Raw genomic sequence first — 14504 nt, 5'->3', positions numbered from 1 at the left:
AGGCTCCCCCCTCAAAAAAAGTCCATATACTGTCATAACTTGGTCGTCAAATGCCTTGGTACATGGACGTTTTGGCTCCCAAATGCTGCAAACCCGAAAGTGAGTGTTCTGTTTTGCGAACGTTTTTTGGAAGCCAAATGTCCAACACAGCTTCCATGGCTTCCAATTGAGTGCAAAAAGCTCCTACTGCCAATCGGAAGTGTGCCTTGGTTTTTGAACCGTTCCGGGAGTTGAACGGACTCCCGGAACGGATTAAGTTCAACAACCAAGGGACCACTGTAGAGGACATTTAAAACAGCAAGGAATTTTATTACAAAAGAAGAGAACTAAAGTGGAATGATATCAGAGTTGTGGTATCCATTAAGTCTCAGTAGCTGCTTAGCATGGGAATTTTGCAGCAAGGATACTTCTATGCCCACATAAATTTCTAATATTATCAAATGCATTGGCCAGAACAGCAGAGACACAAAATTAGAAAAACTTGCCTGTTTTGACAGCTTTGCCCATGATCACCATAGAGTAAGAAACAGGCGTGAAATGTATCAGGTGTAGATTCAAATCACTGAAATGTTTGGCTTTAACATGCAACCGTATATGAATGAATTGAAATCAAACCTCTCTCTCAGTGCTTCATTTTTCAAATCCAGCAGCAAAGGAATTGAGTCCTTAAATGCCTTCATCTTCATTTCCAGATGATATGCAACAGGCACACTTCGGACATGTTTTGGCAATTTGCGAAGGTTTTTTAGATACCCTTCAATGCCATCCTGCAGCACCTGCACATTGAGGTTCACCCACAGAGTCTGAGACCATTCTTCTTTAGCAGCCTGGAAACAGGAAATAACTTATAAGAAACATACTGTTATAGATGTGGGTAAAATTAATAAATGCTAGGATTTGGGTTATTTGTGGTATGAAGGGAGAAATATAAGCTGCAAAGGAATTCTTGGGTAGCCTGGCCAAGCTAGGGCAGTTAAGGGAACAATAGAGAGCCACTGAGGGTTGTTAAGAAGAAAAGATAACTTCTTGCCCCAGGTGTGACCACAGACTAGGGATTTGGAAGGTTGCCAAGGTAACTGCTGGGGGGGAGGGCAAGGGGTTTCTGGGAAGGAGGAGGAGGAGGAAGGGCTGAGATCAATCTTAGAAATGGGCTGGCTGCAGGCAGCTTATGCTGCTGCCTCTTGGAATGACTATGCTGTAAGATCTGGACCCCCTCCATGCAGACCGAAGGTGCAAATAGGTGAATAAACCATATTTCTTAAAGCACGACAGTTTCCAAAGGGACACAGACACTGTGTGTTTGCCTGTAGCCCCATGAACTCTTGCCACTGCTTGGCAGAGAGAGGGGCAGGTACCAGGCTTTTGTAACAGTATCTTGCTGATTAGACAGAGATTTTTATTTTATTTTATTTTTATGAAGAAAAGATTAAGAATGCCAGGCCTAGGCTAAGTAGATCTTTAAAGCAAATGTTCCCTTATTCACCTCAACAAGGAATTTACAAGGGACACATGGATGATAATAATAATTCCCTTGGTAAATTCTAATTAGCATAGGGGGAAAATCTGTCAAGCAAAAAAGTGAAAAGGGAGAAATATTGCAAACACATTTGTTGCTCTTGATGGTGTAAATTCACAACAGTTTTACATCATTAATTATTATTATTTAACTATCAAGTCTGATGGCCAGAGAAATGGTGGAGACTTCTAGTCCTTTCCTCCTCCTCTGCCAGTTCTTGAATCCATAAAAAGAAAAATAGGTGGGGTGGCGCCATCGGCAATGGCGGACGCCCTCTGAACTGGAGGGACTAGCTCCGCGCGAAACGGGTCTTTTCCGCTACGGCGAAGCAGGGACCCTTTTAAAAATCACAGGCGGATGAAGCCTGTGACCATGGGACTCGGCGGGCACCCTTAGCGCCCCCCCCAACCCGCAAGGAACCCACTAACGGGCTCCGAAGTGAAGAGGGGGAAGTGGCGCGGTGCTGTGAGTCAATCGCTTTTTCAGCGGAGCGGAGCCGCATAGCCGTTGCCGGAGAGCGCTGCCTTTTTCCTGGGACAATTTGGATTCTAAAACAAGCACCCGTGAGTACTTAAACTTTGAACAACTGGACTTTAAATAAGGACTTGCGAGCAGAAAGGAATTGGACTTAAAAATTTATTTCAATTTGGTACTGAAACGGGAAAGTCTAAACAGGAAGTCAGCCTTCCGTTTCTTTGTAGACAGAATAAAGCAAAGACAACGTAAACTAGAGCTCAGAAAATCGCCTCTAAAGGATTGGCTTTCATCATTTAAAATTGTGGAACCCGCCTTCGGCAGCAGGAGAAGAAGGGGGATCTTTTTTCGGACTGTTTAAACCTGCAGAAGTGAGTTTAAAGTAAAGTAACTTTCCACCGTCCTGATCCTGGAGCAGGGTGTCAGGACTGACGTTTGAAGTTCATTGACCAGAGACAAACATTTTTGACAGATAGCTAAAAGAAGAGAAACATAGTGATTCCACTGTTTCCTTTCGCCGTTTAAAGGAACAAATATTGACAAAATATCTCAAAAAGGAAAACTTTGTTGCAAGAACAAATAGAAGTTTTTCCCCTAGAGGGAGACTGTGAAACTGTAACTAATTCCAGGGAGCTGGCAGCTGTTACAGATTACAGTCGTGGGAAATAGACATCTGACCTTGCAGGACAATGTATTCAGAAGCTCTGTTGTGTGCTTTCTATAAAACAAATGCCCTACTGGAACAGCTACATGAGAAGACGAATTTGATGGTGAATTCGCTTAGAAATTTTGAACAGGCAGTGGGAAACTTTGAACAGACAGTGGGAAAATATGTGGAGCCCACCCAGGAATTAAATCAGGAGTGTGCCTTGACAGAACAGGCCCAACAGGAATATGAGCTTTCGGATTTGACAAATGAACTTGGAAAAAGCCAGATTTGGAAAGAAAAAGTTTGGTTTGGCTTGGAAATGGGGGGCTGGATTGCCCCCCCCCCATGCAGGGATGTTTGGACTTTTCAAGTCTGGCAATGGGCCGTGAGATGTGTGGGATTGTGGGGGCTCTTAATTTTGGAGGGTTTTTGAAACATGTTCTTAAAAATCACATGGAATTTAGTGTCGATTATGGAAAAGGGGCTGATCTGTCGAGAAGGGTCAAAAATATTGTCAAGCTGGAGTTCCCACGAGCAGGAGACAAGGGAAAATACAGTTAGAAATATGAAGAAGAACTGCGGAAGGGACATGGAAGAGACTTAAGGGCCTCGGATATAAGGTTACCAGGTTAATGCGCTAGATCGACGGGATAATAAGGACTGACTAAACCCGGGACCAGGAGGAAGGGACGTTGGATGAAGATTGGATTTGTTTTTATCTCTTTTTTTTTACTACTAGGACTGTTTTATAAAATTGATGAATGATAGAAAAATGTTGGAATGAAATTACTCGGCTTTAGTAAAAATGTTTAAAGAATTATGAAAGAATATTATGGTGATGAGAAGTTGGTAAAGATAAGACTTAAGTTTTAAGTTTCAAGGTTTTTTTTATAAGAAGATAAGATTAAAATAGTTTAAGGTAATGTAATGACAGAATATTATGAAATATGGAAAGGATTTGCTGTGACAATTAATAACTAGGATACAAAAAAAGGGAGGAGGAGGAGGTCAAAGAAAGAAGGTTATGACAGTTGAGTATTTGAGAATAATGGATTTGTTTTTAAATGTTTTTAAATGTTTGTGGTGTATTTTTGTCTTTTTTTGTTTTTGTTTTTTTCTTATTTTGAATTTGTATTTGTATTGTTGGAAGTGGTTTGTTTTTCTCTTTTTCTACTTTGTTTTCTTTTGTAACTTTAAAAAAAATCCCCCCCCCCAATAAATATCATTAAAAAATAAATAAATAGGTGGGACAGTCTATTTTTCAAAATCTAGACATAGCTTCCAGGCGCTGAGAAGGAAGTAGAGATCTAGCTAAGTCATAACAAACTCAGTCTAAGAAACCTATATCAGACTAGGAATGAGCTGCCTGCCTGCATGTTCCCACTTTGTTTCCTTTCCCCTTCTGTAATCCACCTTAATTCAATATGTCTAATGTTTCCTGTGACATTTGAAATGGAACACTGGAGTTGCCATGGTCCTACAAACCAGAGTATAAAACCAGAATCAAACTAGTTTGATGTCCTGGTTAGCAAGGATTGCTCAAACTAATTTCCTGGTTCTATTGAAAATTGCACTTTAAGAAACCTTGGAAGTTTTGAATTAAGGAACACAATATAAGGGAGAAAAGGGGAGGAATTGCATGGCCACATGGCTCATTCACATGGTTTAATGCAGGCATAGGCAAACTTCGGCCCTCCAGATGTTTGGGACTACAATTCCCATCATCCCTGACCACTGGTCCTGTTAGCTAGGGATGATGGGAATTGTGGTCCCAAACATCTGGAGGGCTGGAGTTTGCCTATGCCTGGTTTAATGGATCAAAATAATTAGATCTGAACCAATTTATAGAAGGTGTACACCCTTCTCTCTCTCTCTCTCTCTCTCTCTCACACACACACACACACACACACACACAAACACTCACACACACATTGTTGAGTAGGAAAGGTGAGTAGACTCTGGCCAAAAAAGAGAACGTACAAAGTATTGCACATAAAAAGCTGGAAGTGCTGATCAGGGTAAGAACTGGGAACGTAGGATGATTTTGTTTGGTCTACACTTTTAAAAGAATTGAGCTAATTTGTACCTTCTGAACTAATAAACAGACTGGAATATAATTATCCTTCAGCTTTCACATTTCTTAAGTTTTGCAATACAGTTCTCACTTTTTAAAAAAGTACCAAAATGCACAAAGAAATGTATTAGTGTAAAATATATTTAGAAATCTTCACACTGAGATATATATTTTGTGATAAAATATTTATCTTAAAAACAAACCCTTGTACAGACAGCAGAGACAAATGTGCAAATGGGATGGGGCAGAATTATGAATGAAGTAGAGGAACATACATGCAACTGATGCATGACCATGCATGCGCACATCATGGCAACCTAGTAGTAGCTGAAAAAGGGGGCAAGGTGGGGCAGTGCCGTAACACGGTGGAGCAGGTTTATGTGCACTCCACCATCCTGCATGATGACCTGGAACGCTGCCTGTACATGAGAGATTGATAAACCAGAAACAGACTGATACATCTATCTCTAGATAGAAGTCTAGATGTTGTGTATACTAGCTGTCACCAACTAGCCTCCAAGTCCACCCACTGTTTCTCCTGAACTTTCCCCTCTGGAGAGAAAAACCTGGAACCTGGATTATATTACCAACCGTCAAAGGACAGAAGTGACTACCGTGCACACACCAAGAGTTTAAATTGTTATAAGTTGCTTTGGAAGCCAATCTCTGATGAACTGAGGGATTCAAATGTAATAAAATAAATACCTGCAGCTACATATAATGCAAAACTTGTTCAAAATACAGTGTAGAGACACCCTAAAAAGGTACTGCTCTCCCCTACCAGTCCAGAAAGCAATCTTATTTTTAAAGCTTAATGTACAGATAGTAAATAATTCCATTTGACTTTCTCTACCCAATGGACCAAGCCCCTGCTTATGGATGGTTGGACTGAATAGGCCATACACTGCAATTTCGTGCAGGTGTGCCATCTATGCGGGGACATGGGGGCCAGCCCCCGTACTTTCAAGAAGGGGGCCCCCAAAATTCTGTTGCAATCCTCAAAAGGACACACCAGGACCTTGATGTTGCATCCTTTTGAGGCTCCCCAGGGATGCAGCAGTGTGAAGCATCTTCCCCCTGTGTCCCTTTGATGATCATTAGAGCGCCTCCCCAGAAGCCGCGCTGGCAATCTCTGCCAAGGACATGCAGGATGAAGCATTTTTGCCCCTTGTGTCCCTTTCACAAAGGTAAGGCAGGTGGTAGTAAGTGGGGGATGGTGGGCTGAGTTGACCTGGCCAGGTTTGTGGGGGTGTCACACATGTGATGCCATGCATGTGCAACAAGACCCCCCAATGTTGGGCACAACTCGACGCCACTGACCTGGTGTGAGATTTGAAGCATGAACCTTCTGTGATTCAGACAAAGCCCTCAGCTATGAGAACTCTCTCTCTCTCTCTCTCTATATATATATATATCGTAGATTGTGACGTATTAGGCGACTGGGCGTATGAGACGACCCCCCAAATTGGCAGCTGCCAATTTGGGGGTTCGTCTTATAAGCCCAGTCGCCTAATATACTGGGCAGCTACGCGCTGGGATGAAGCCGCCCAGCGAAGCCGGCTTAGCATCGCTGGGCAGCTTCGCCGGGCAGCTTCCTCCCAGCGCGGAGCCCGCCGTCTGCTGCTGCGGCAGCTTTGCAGCTTCCGAAGCAGCAGTGGGCGGGCTCCATACCCGGCGTATAAGACGACCCCTGACTTTTTAACCTCTTTTCCGGGGTTAAAAAGTCGTCTTATACGCTGGAATCTACGGTATATATATATATATATATATATATATATATATATATATATATACACACACACACACACTTATTTAAAACAAACCCACTTACTCGCTGCAACTTGTAAATATCATAGATCTGCCTCAGGCCCTTCATCTCCTTCTGGATTTTCATTAAATCAGGGTACATTGTGATTGGAAGGTCAAATAGTTTTTCAGCATTTGCCAGTTCCTGACGATTTTTCTCATGCTTCTCCAGTTCTTTTTCAAAAACTACCATCAGCTCTAATCCTGCAGATGGCAATAAAGAATATATGGCATCAAGGGATGAGTAGTAGTCACCATATGTAGCACTCTTGGCTATAGACATTCCCATAGGTGAAATCTCTACAAGATCTGATCCACAACAGAAGCTCAGGTCAGATCTAACTGTGTTTTTTGCTTCTTGTACAAAACACATTCTGGCCCAGAACTCTTTCCCAGGAAATCTACCAGCAGATTCTCAATGAAAAGATCAGTAACGGGAAACAAGTTTCCCTATGAGAAAGTTTGGTCCCCATTACTGACCTTCTCTTCCAATGGACAGATGCAAGCAAGCTCTGGGTGTTTTCTTCTACAGTGCCCTCTAAGTTCACCTGAGGCCATAGTGAGTCCCAACAGAGACTTAGGAAAATTTTTATTCAGTTCACACTTAAAGACATACTTACCTAATGCACACTTTCCAAAAGGAATATGCAAACCAAAACTCACATTTTCCTTGAAACTCACATTTTCAGAATTTTGCAATGCACTTTTCCACATGGGTAATATGTACAAATTTAGCATAACATGTGCTTAAGCATATATATATATATTAGTTAAAATAACATTCAAGAATGCATTATACTAGCTGAAATTGATTGCAAAAATGCTTATATTAGCCAAAATTATTCTCAAATAAATGTACTAGGGCAAAATTGCACTAAAATGTTGATAAATTTTAAGGAAGATAATTTTAACTAAAATTTGCAAATTGCTGTGGAAATGTCAGGAACTGAATTTAAGACTGGAAAAATAGAAACTGAAATTGACAGATTCACCCATCCCTAGTTTCAACCGGACAGAACAGAGCTTTCCAGATCTCCATCATTGTCACCAGTCCATTCAGGATTAACATTTTATCTTTTGGTATTTTAGATAGTCCACTATCCTCTAGATATTTTTGCATTTTATCTATAATGCCCTGTTTAGCTCAATATAATTATGTATAGAAACTCATAAATTGATCTCTTATTTCTTTAGGGTTTTCCACAAATCTACCTTCCTATATTAATTTTATTTATACAGGATTTTTCTTCTCTTTCCTTTATTTGCCATGCTAATAATTTTCCTGGTTTGTTAGCTTTTTCAAATTGTTTCTGTTTTAAATATTTAATTTTCCACTCTACTTCTTGATTTATTATAATTGAAAACTGTTTAAAATATTTTAGTATCCCATTTCACTATCTCTTTTCAAGGAGAATTTTTTCTTTTTCTTTTCTTTTTATTTCTTGTAAAATTTCCTGCTTTTTCAACTCTCTTCTTTTTTTGGTATGCACCTTACTGAATTTAAAAAAAAAACCTTGCATGTTCACATTACTCGCATCCCATACTACCTTTAGAACTGTCTCCTGACTCAAACTAATTTCAAAATAATCCTTTTGTATTCCCCCCCCCCTTTTCTAATATTCCTTGATCATTTAATAAATTCTCATTTAATCTCCATCTCATTGGGAAATTTTGCCGTTCTTAATTCCACAATGATAGTTGCGATCTGATAATGTCCGAGGTAGAATTTCTAACTTCTTTACCTTAATATACAAATCTTTAGAAAGCCATACATCGTCTATTTTGCTTGCAGAGTTATTCGTGTTCAAATAAAATGTGAATTGTCTGTACAGTAAGTGTTTTTCTCTCCACATATCAATTAGACTTAAATTGTCTGTCATCTGAAAAAAGGCCTTGGGTAGCTTCCCTTCTTTTGTATCACTTTTTCTTATATTTCTAACCCATTCCAGGGAAGCTACTCCCATCAGGATTATCTTTTCATTCATATATTCAAACAGAATTTCTTCAAGTGTCTTATAAAAGTCATTTTTTTTCTCATTCGGTGCATATACACCTATTAACAACATTTTTTCTCCTTTTGATGTTATCTGAATTATCAGTATTCTTCCTTGCTTGTTTTTTTAATAATTGCTTTGGATTTAGTTAAGGTTTTATATATATTAAAACACCTCTCTTTTTTGTTACATGAGGGGCTACAAAGTCCTTTCCCAATCTTTTATTAATCAAACTTCTATGTTTCTTTACAATGTGTGTTTCCTGGAAACAAATTACATCCAATTTTACTTTTTTACCACATTCAATCTTATTCCTTTTAGTTTTATTATTAAGCATTTACATTCCAAGTTAACATTTTCAACGTCATCTCAACCTCTGTTGGTTATTCTTCTTCTTCCTATCTGGCTTCCAAAGCAAACATTCTTTCTCCTGCTTATTCTTTTCCATATTTTCTTCAAAATTTGTCTGCTTCAGTAGGGTCCTGATACCTTTGTTTTCTTCCTTTATATGTAAAAGATATCCCTTCAGGATATTCTCAACAAAAAGGGATTTTGTTGTATCTCAATGCACCTGTCAAATATTTATAATTTACTCTTTTCTTTAACAATCTCCAGGATTTCTTTCAGAATTACAGTGGTACCTTTGGTTACATACTTAATTCGTTCCGGAGGTCCGTTCTTAACCTGAAACTGTTCTTAACCTGAAGCACCACTTTAGCTAATGGGGCCTCCTGCTGCTGCTGCGCCGCCAGCACACAATTTCTGTTCTCATCCTGAAGCAAAGTTCTTAACCCAAGGTACTATTTCTGGATTAGCGGAATCTGTAACCTGAAGTGTATGTAACCTGAAGCGTATCCCGAGGTACCACTGTATTATTTTTTGCTCATTGATCTGGAAATTTTTCTAGTGGTGCGTCTGTATCACTCTGTCCTTAATTCTCTTTGAGTTAAAAAACACCAAGTAGTCACCCAGCAGTTTTTCCCCCCTTTAGCAGATCTAGATTTTATGTGGAAAATTTTGTTCACTGCTGTGCTAATCATTTCTTCTTCCAGTTCAATCAGGTTAGCAAATTCTTCCATTATTTTTTCACTTAGTTCCACCGTTACATCCTCTGGAACACCTCTCAGATGAAGAATCAAGTCTTTTTGATTTAATTCTAAAACTTTGGACCTGATGCACTCTCAGCAATATATTATAAGAAGCTACTGAATACCACAATTAAAGGGCATTATGAATATGACTTTAAACACAGGCAAGCTGCATTTTGGTCTTGGAAGAATGCTTATATAACTTGGATTCCTAAACAAGACAGAGATCCTAAGCAGTTAAAAAATTATCGACCTATATTTTTGTTGAATAACAATTATACACCTTTTGCAGATATATTAACAAATAGGCTGAAAATAGTATTAAAAGAGGTACCGTATTTTTCGCACCATAGGGCGCACCGGACCATAGGGCGCACCCAGTTTTTAGGGGGGGAAATCAAGGAAAAAAATATTTTTCCCCCCCAGCCCCAAAGAGCAGCGCACAGGCTGCACATAACCTCTCCCTGCCAATGGGGTTGCGCGCAGCTATGGAAGAAGGCAAGGCAGCAAGCGGGATGGATCCCGCTCGCTGTTTTGGCTTCCCCTTTAGCCCCGTGCAGCCTCTCCTTGCAGGGAGAGGCTGCGTGGGGCTAAAGAAGCCATAGCCCCGTGCAGCCTCTCCTTGCGGAGGGGTTGCGCGCAGCTATGGAAGAAGGCAAGGCAGCAAGCGGGATGGATCCCGCTCGCTGTTTTGCCTTCCCCTTTAGCCCCACGCAGCCTCTCTTTGCCGGGAGAGGCTGCGTGGGGCTAAAGAAGCCATAGCCCCGTGCAGCCTCTCCTTGCGGAGGGGTTGCGCGCAGCTATGGAAGAAGGCAAGTCAGCGAGCGGGATGGATCCCGCTCGCTGTTTTGCCTTCCCCTTTAGCCCCGTGCAGCCTCTCCTTGCAGGGAGAGGCTGCGTGGGGCTAAAGAAGCCATAGCCCCGTGCAGCCTCTCCTTGCGGAGGGGTTGCGCGCAGCTATGGAAGAAGGCAAGGCAGCGAGCGGGATGGATCCCGCTCGCTGTTTTGCCTTCCCCTTTAGCCCCATGCAGCCTCTCCTTGCCGGGAGAGGCTGCGTGGGGCTAAAGAAGCCATAGCCCCGTGCAGCCTCTCCTTGCAGGGAGAGGCTGCGTGGGGCTAAAGAAGAAGGCAAGGCAGCAAGCGGGATGGATCCCGCTCACTGTTTTGCCTTCCCCTTTAGCCCCATGCAGCCTCTCCTTGCCGGGAGAGGCTGCGTGGGGCTAAAGAAGCCATAGCCCAGGCTGCGTGGGGCTAAAGAAGCCATAGCCCCGAGCAGCCTCTCCTTGTGGAGGGGTTGCGCGCAGCTATGGAAGAAGGCAAGGCAGCGAGCGGGATGGATCCCGCTCGCTGTTTTGCCTTCCCCTTTAGCCCCGTGCAGCCTCTCCTTGCAGGGAGAGGCTGCGTGGGGCTAAAGAAGCCATAGCCCCGTGCAGCCTCTCCTTGTGGAGGGGTTGCGCGCAGCTATGGAAGAAGGCAAGGCAGCAAGCGGGATGGATCCCGCTCGCTGTTTTGCCTTCCCCTTTAGCCCCATGCAGCCTCTCCTTGCCGGGAGAGGCTGCGTGGGGCTAAAGAAGCCATAGCCCCGTGCAGCCTCTCCTTGCAGGGAGAGGCTGCGTGGGGCTAAAGAAGAAGGCAAGGCAGCAAGCGGGATGGATCCCGCTCGCTGTTTTGCCTTCCCCTTTAGCCCCACGCAGCCTCTCTTTGCCGGGAGAGGCTGCGTGGGGCTAAAGAAGCCATAGCCCCGTGCAGCCTCTCCTTGCGGAGGGGTTGCGCGCAGCTATGGAAGAAGGCAAGGCAGCAAGCGGGATGGATCCCGCTCGCTGTTTTGCCTTCCCCTTTAGCCCCACGCAGCCTCTCTTTGCCGGGAGAGGCTGCGTGGGGCTAAAGAAGCCATAGCCCCGTGCAGCCTCTCCTTGCGGAGGGGTTGCGCGCAGCTATGGAAGAAGGCAAGGCAGCGAGCGGGATGGATCCCGCTCGCTGTTTTGCCTTCCCCTTTAGCCCCGTGCAGCCTCTCCTTGCAGGGAGAGGCTGCGTGGGGCTAAAGAAGCCATAGCCCCCGTGCAGCCTCTCCTTGCGGAGGGGTTGCGCGCAGCTATGGAAGAAGGCAAGGCAGCAAGCGGGATGGATCCCGCTCGCTGTTTTGCCTTCCCCTTTAGCCCCATGCAGCCTCTCCTTGCCGGGAGAGGCTGCGTGGGGCTAAAGAAGCCATAGCCCCGTGCAGCCTCTCCTTGCAGGGAGAGGCTGCGTGGGGCTAAAGAAGAAGGCAAGGCAGCAAGCGGGATGGATCCCGCTCGCTGTTTTGCCTTCCCCTTTAGCCCCACGCAGCCTCTCTTTGCCGGGAGAGGCTGCGTGGGGCTAAAGAAGCCATAGCCCCGTGCAGCCTCTCCTTGCGGAGGGGTTGCGCGCAGCTATGGAAGAAGGCAAGGCAGCGAGCGGGATGGATCCCGCTCGCTGTTTTGCCTTCCCCTTTAGCCCCGTGCAGCCTCTCCTTGCAGGGAGAGGCTGCGTGGGGCTAAAGAAGCCATAGCCCCGTGCAGCCTCTCCTTGTGGAGGGGTTGCGCGCAGCTATGGAAGAAGGCAAGGCAGCAAGCGGGATGGATCCCGCTCGCTGTTTTGCCTTCCCCTTTAGCCCCATGCAGCCTCTCCTTGCCGGGAGAGGCTGCGTGGGGCTAAAGAAGCCATAACCCCGTGCAGCCTCTCCTTGCGGAGGGGTTGCGCGCAGCTATGGAAGAAGGCAAGACAGCGAGCGGGATCCATCCCGCTCACTGCTTTGGCTTCCCCTTTAGCCCCGTGCAGCCTCTCCTTGCCGGAGGGGTTGCGCGCAGCTATGGAAGCAGGCAAGGCAGCGAGCGGGATCCATCCCGCTCGCTGTTTTGGCTTCCCCTTTAGCCCCGTGCAGCCTCTCCTTGCCGGGAGACGCTGCGCAGGGCTAAAGAAGCCATAGCCCCGTGCAGCCTCTCCCTGCCGGAGGGGTTGCGCGCGGCTATGGCACAAGCCTGCATTCGCTCTATAGGACGCACACACATTTCCTCTCAATTTTTGGAGAGGAAAAACTGCGTCCAATAGAGCGAAAAATACGGTAATCCATTATGATCAGACCAGATTTTTTCCCAAGAAGACAGATGAAGGACAATATTAGAAATATAATTGATATATTAGAATATATTAGAATATTTACAAGTGAGAAATTAAAAACAAGCGGCTTTAATGATTTTAGACGTAGAGAAAGCATTTGAAAACATATAAGAAAGCACAGAGCACCTTGCCCTCCCCCTTCCTTTCCCAGCTGTTGTAGAGATTTTCAAGCTTCAGAAAAACATTCAAATACCTTCAGTCTTTTGGTAGCTGACTGATTGCAGCCCATTAGCACATGTCAGTCCAGGAGTGCCTCTTGATTAAAGCCAATTATCCAGATTAAGGAGAAACCCTCCACAAATCATGCCAGTAACAGAGGCATGATTAGGCAGGGACACACTCACAGGTCACTCCCATTCTGCCTTGGCAGGGACACACTCACAGGTCACTCCCATTCTGCCTTGGCAGGGACACACTCACAGGTCACTCCCATTCTGCCTTGGCAGGGACACACTCACAGGTCACTCCCATTCTGCCTTTCAAGTTGGCAGACACAGGATTACGTGGCACTGCAGGATACAGTCATTCCCCCCAGGCTTGAACTTCTTCGCAGCTCCCAGAGGGCTACGAAGAACAACCACCATTAATTTGTAAGCATGGCCGGAAACCCGTGGTGCTTATATTCTCGTATAAGAAGGTCTGAAGAATTCTGGGCCACTGCAACATTATCCATTGTTTATTCCAGCTGCCTAATAAGAGGAGTACTAGCCCGCACACATTCTTACCTCTGTCAAGATTCTCACCAACAGAACCTGGTCCTTCAGTGATAAACCTATGGTAAAAATCATCAATTTCCTTACTGTAGTTTGCAATCTGCTCCCTTGTGATCTAGAGGGAATTATGAACCAAATTAGTTTAGCTCCTCTTCCAAATGCATTCATCCGATTCTACATTATACGTTAAAGGAACAGTACCTCAGTAAATGTCTTTTTGATGCTTCCAAGGCTGTGATCAACTGCTGCTGCATCATTAAAAAGTGTATCCCACATTAGCTTCATCTTTTCCACCAACTGCTGTTCTTCTTCTGTTGTCTAAAGCAAAATATTTCAACTTTTAAAAGTGTGTCTGAGGCTCCAGGTCATGTCTAAATCTGCTAGCGTGCAGCCCAGCAGGATATCTGGGGAGTCACTCACAATACATTTTGTTACTCTGACACTTCATACAAATGAATGGTTCTTCTATGAGAACTGCTAGCAACAACCTGCCCTCTTAGAATCATAGAAGGGACCATGAGGGTCATCTAGTGCAACCCCCTGCAATGCGGGAAGATTTCACCCAATGTGAAAACCCACAACCCTGAGATTAAGAGTCTCATGCTCTACTAACTCACTTATCCTCAAGGTCTCTATCTGCAACAGCCCTCTAAATTTCCAACAAGCCAATCCATGTTGGTATTATAGAACACACAAACCAATCTGTATTCTGCCATCCTACTTTCAAGAGCTCCCTGCATTTTTATTCCTTTTGCCATGCTAGATTTCTCAGATCCACTGCACTGCAAAGTCACTTAAACAACACAGTTGGATGCCAGAAAAACCAAAACCCTTTATAACACTTTACTTAGCAAAAACAGTGTCTAATTTAAGGAGAAATGAACAGAGAGATTTTGTCTTTCTTAGTTTAAGCCTTAGTTCAGGTCTTTAACACTAACAGAATGAATCTTTAAGTTACTAACTGAATGATCTTTGCTGCTGCACTTCTAACATGCAGTACCAGCTTTGTTTATTGAGGTGGCTCTAGCCCTTTCCCATCAACATTCTTGTTGCAC

General features: G+C 44.0%; 1 protein-coding gene across 2 annotated transcripts in view; it reads right to left on the bottom strand.

Moving 5' to 3' along the window:
- DNAH10 (dynein axonemal heavy chain 10) overlaps window positions 1–14504 on the bottom strand; it is a 117984-nt gene that overhangs the window by 68388 nt on the left and 35092 nt on the right. For both annotated transcript variants that reach the window (XM_080985597.1, XM_080985598.1), the window contains 4 exons: window positions 13651–13767; window positions 13462–13564; window positions 6545–6723; window positions 616–827 (listed from right to left, as the gene is read on the bottom strand). In XM_080985597.1, coding sequence (XP_080841723.1) covers window positions 616–827; window positions 6545–6723; window positions 13462–13564; window positions 13651–13767 — 611 coding nt within the window. The remainder of the gene's footprint in view (window positions 1–615; window positions 828–6544; window positions 6724–13461; window positions 13565–13650; window positions 13768–14504) is intronic.

The sequence above is a fragment of the Podarcis pityusensis genome (genome assembly GCF_964106645.2).
Source record: "Podarcis pityusensis genome assembly, chromosome: 16".
Taxonomy (NCBI): domain Eukaryota; kingdom Metazoa; phylum Chordata; class Lepidosauria; order Squamata; family Lacertidae; genus Podarcis; species Podarcis pityusensis.
Note: the sequence above shows the minus strand (reverse complement) of the source record. Positions and strands in the feature narration are given on the sequence as shown.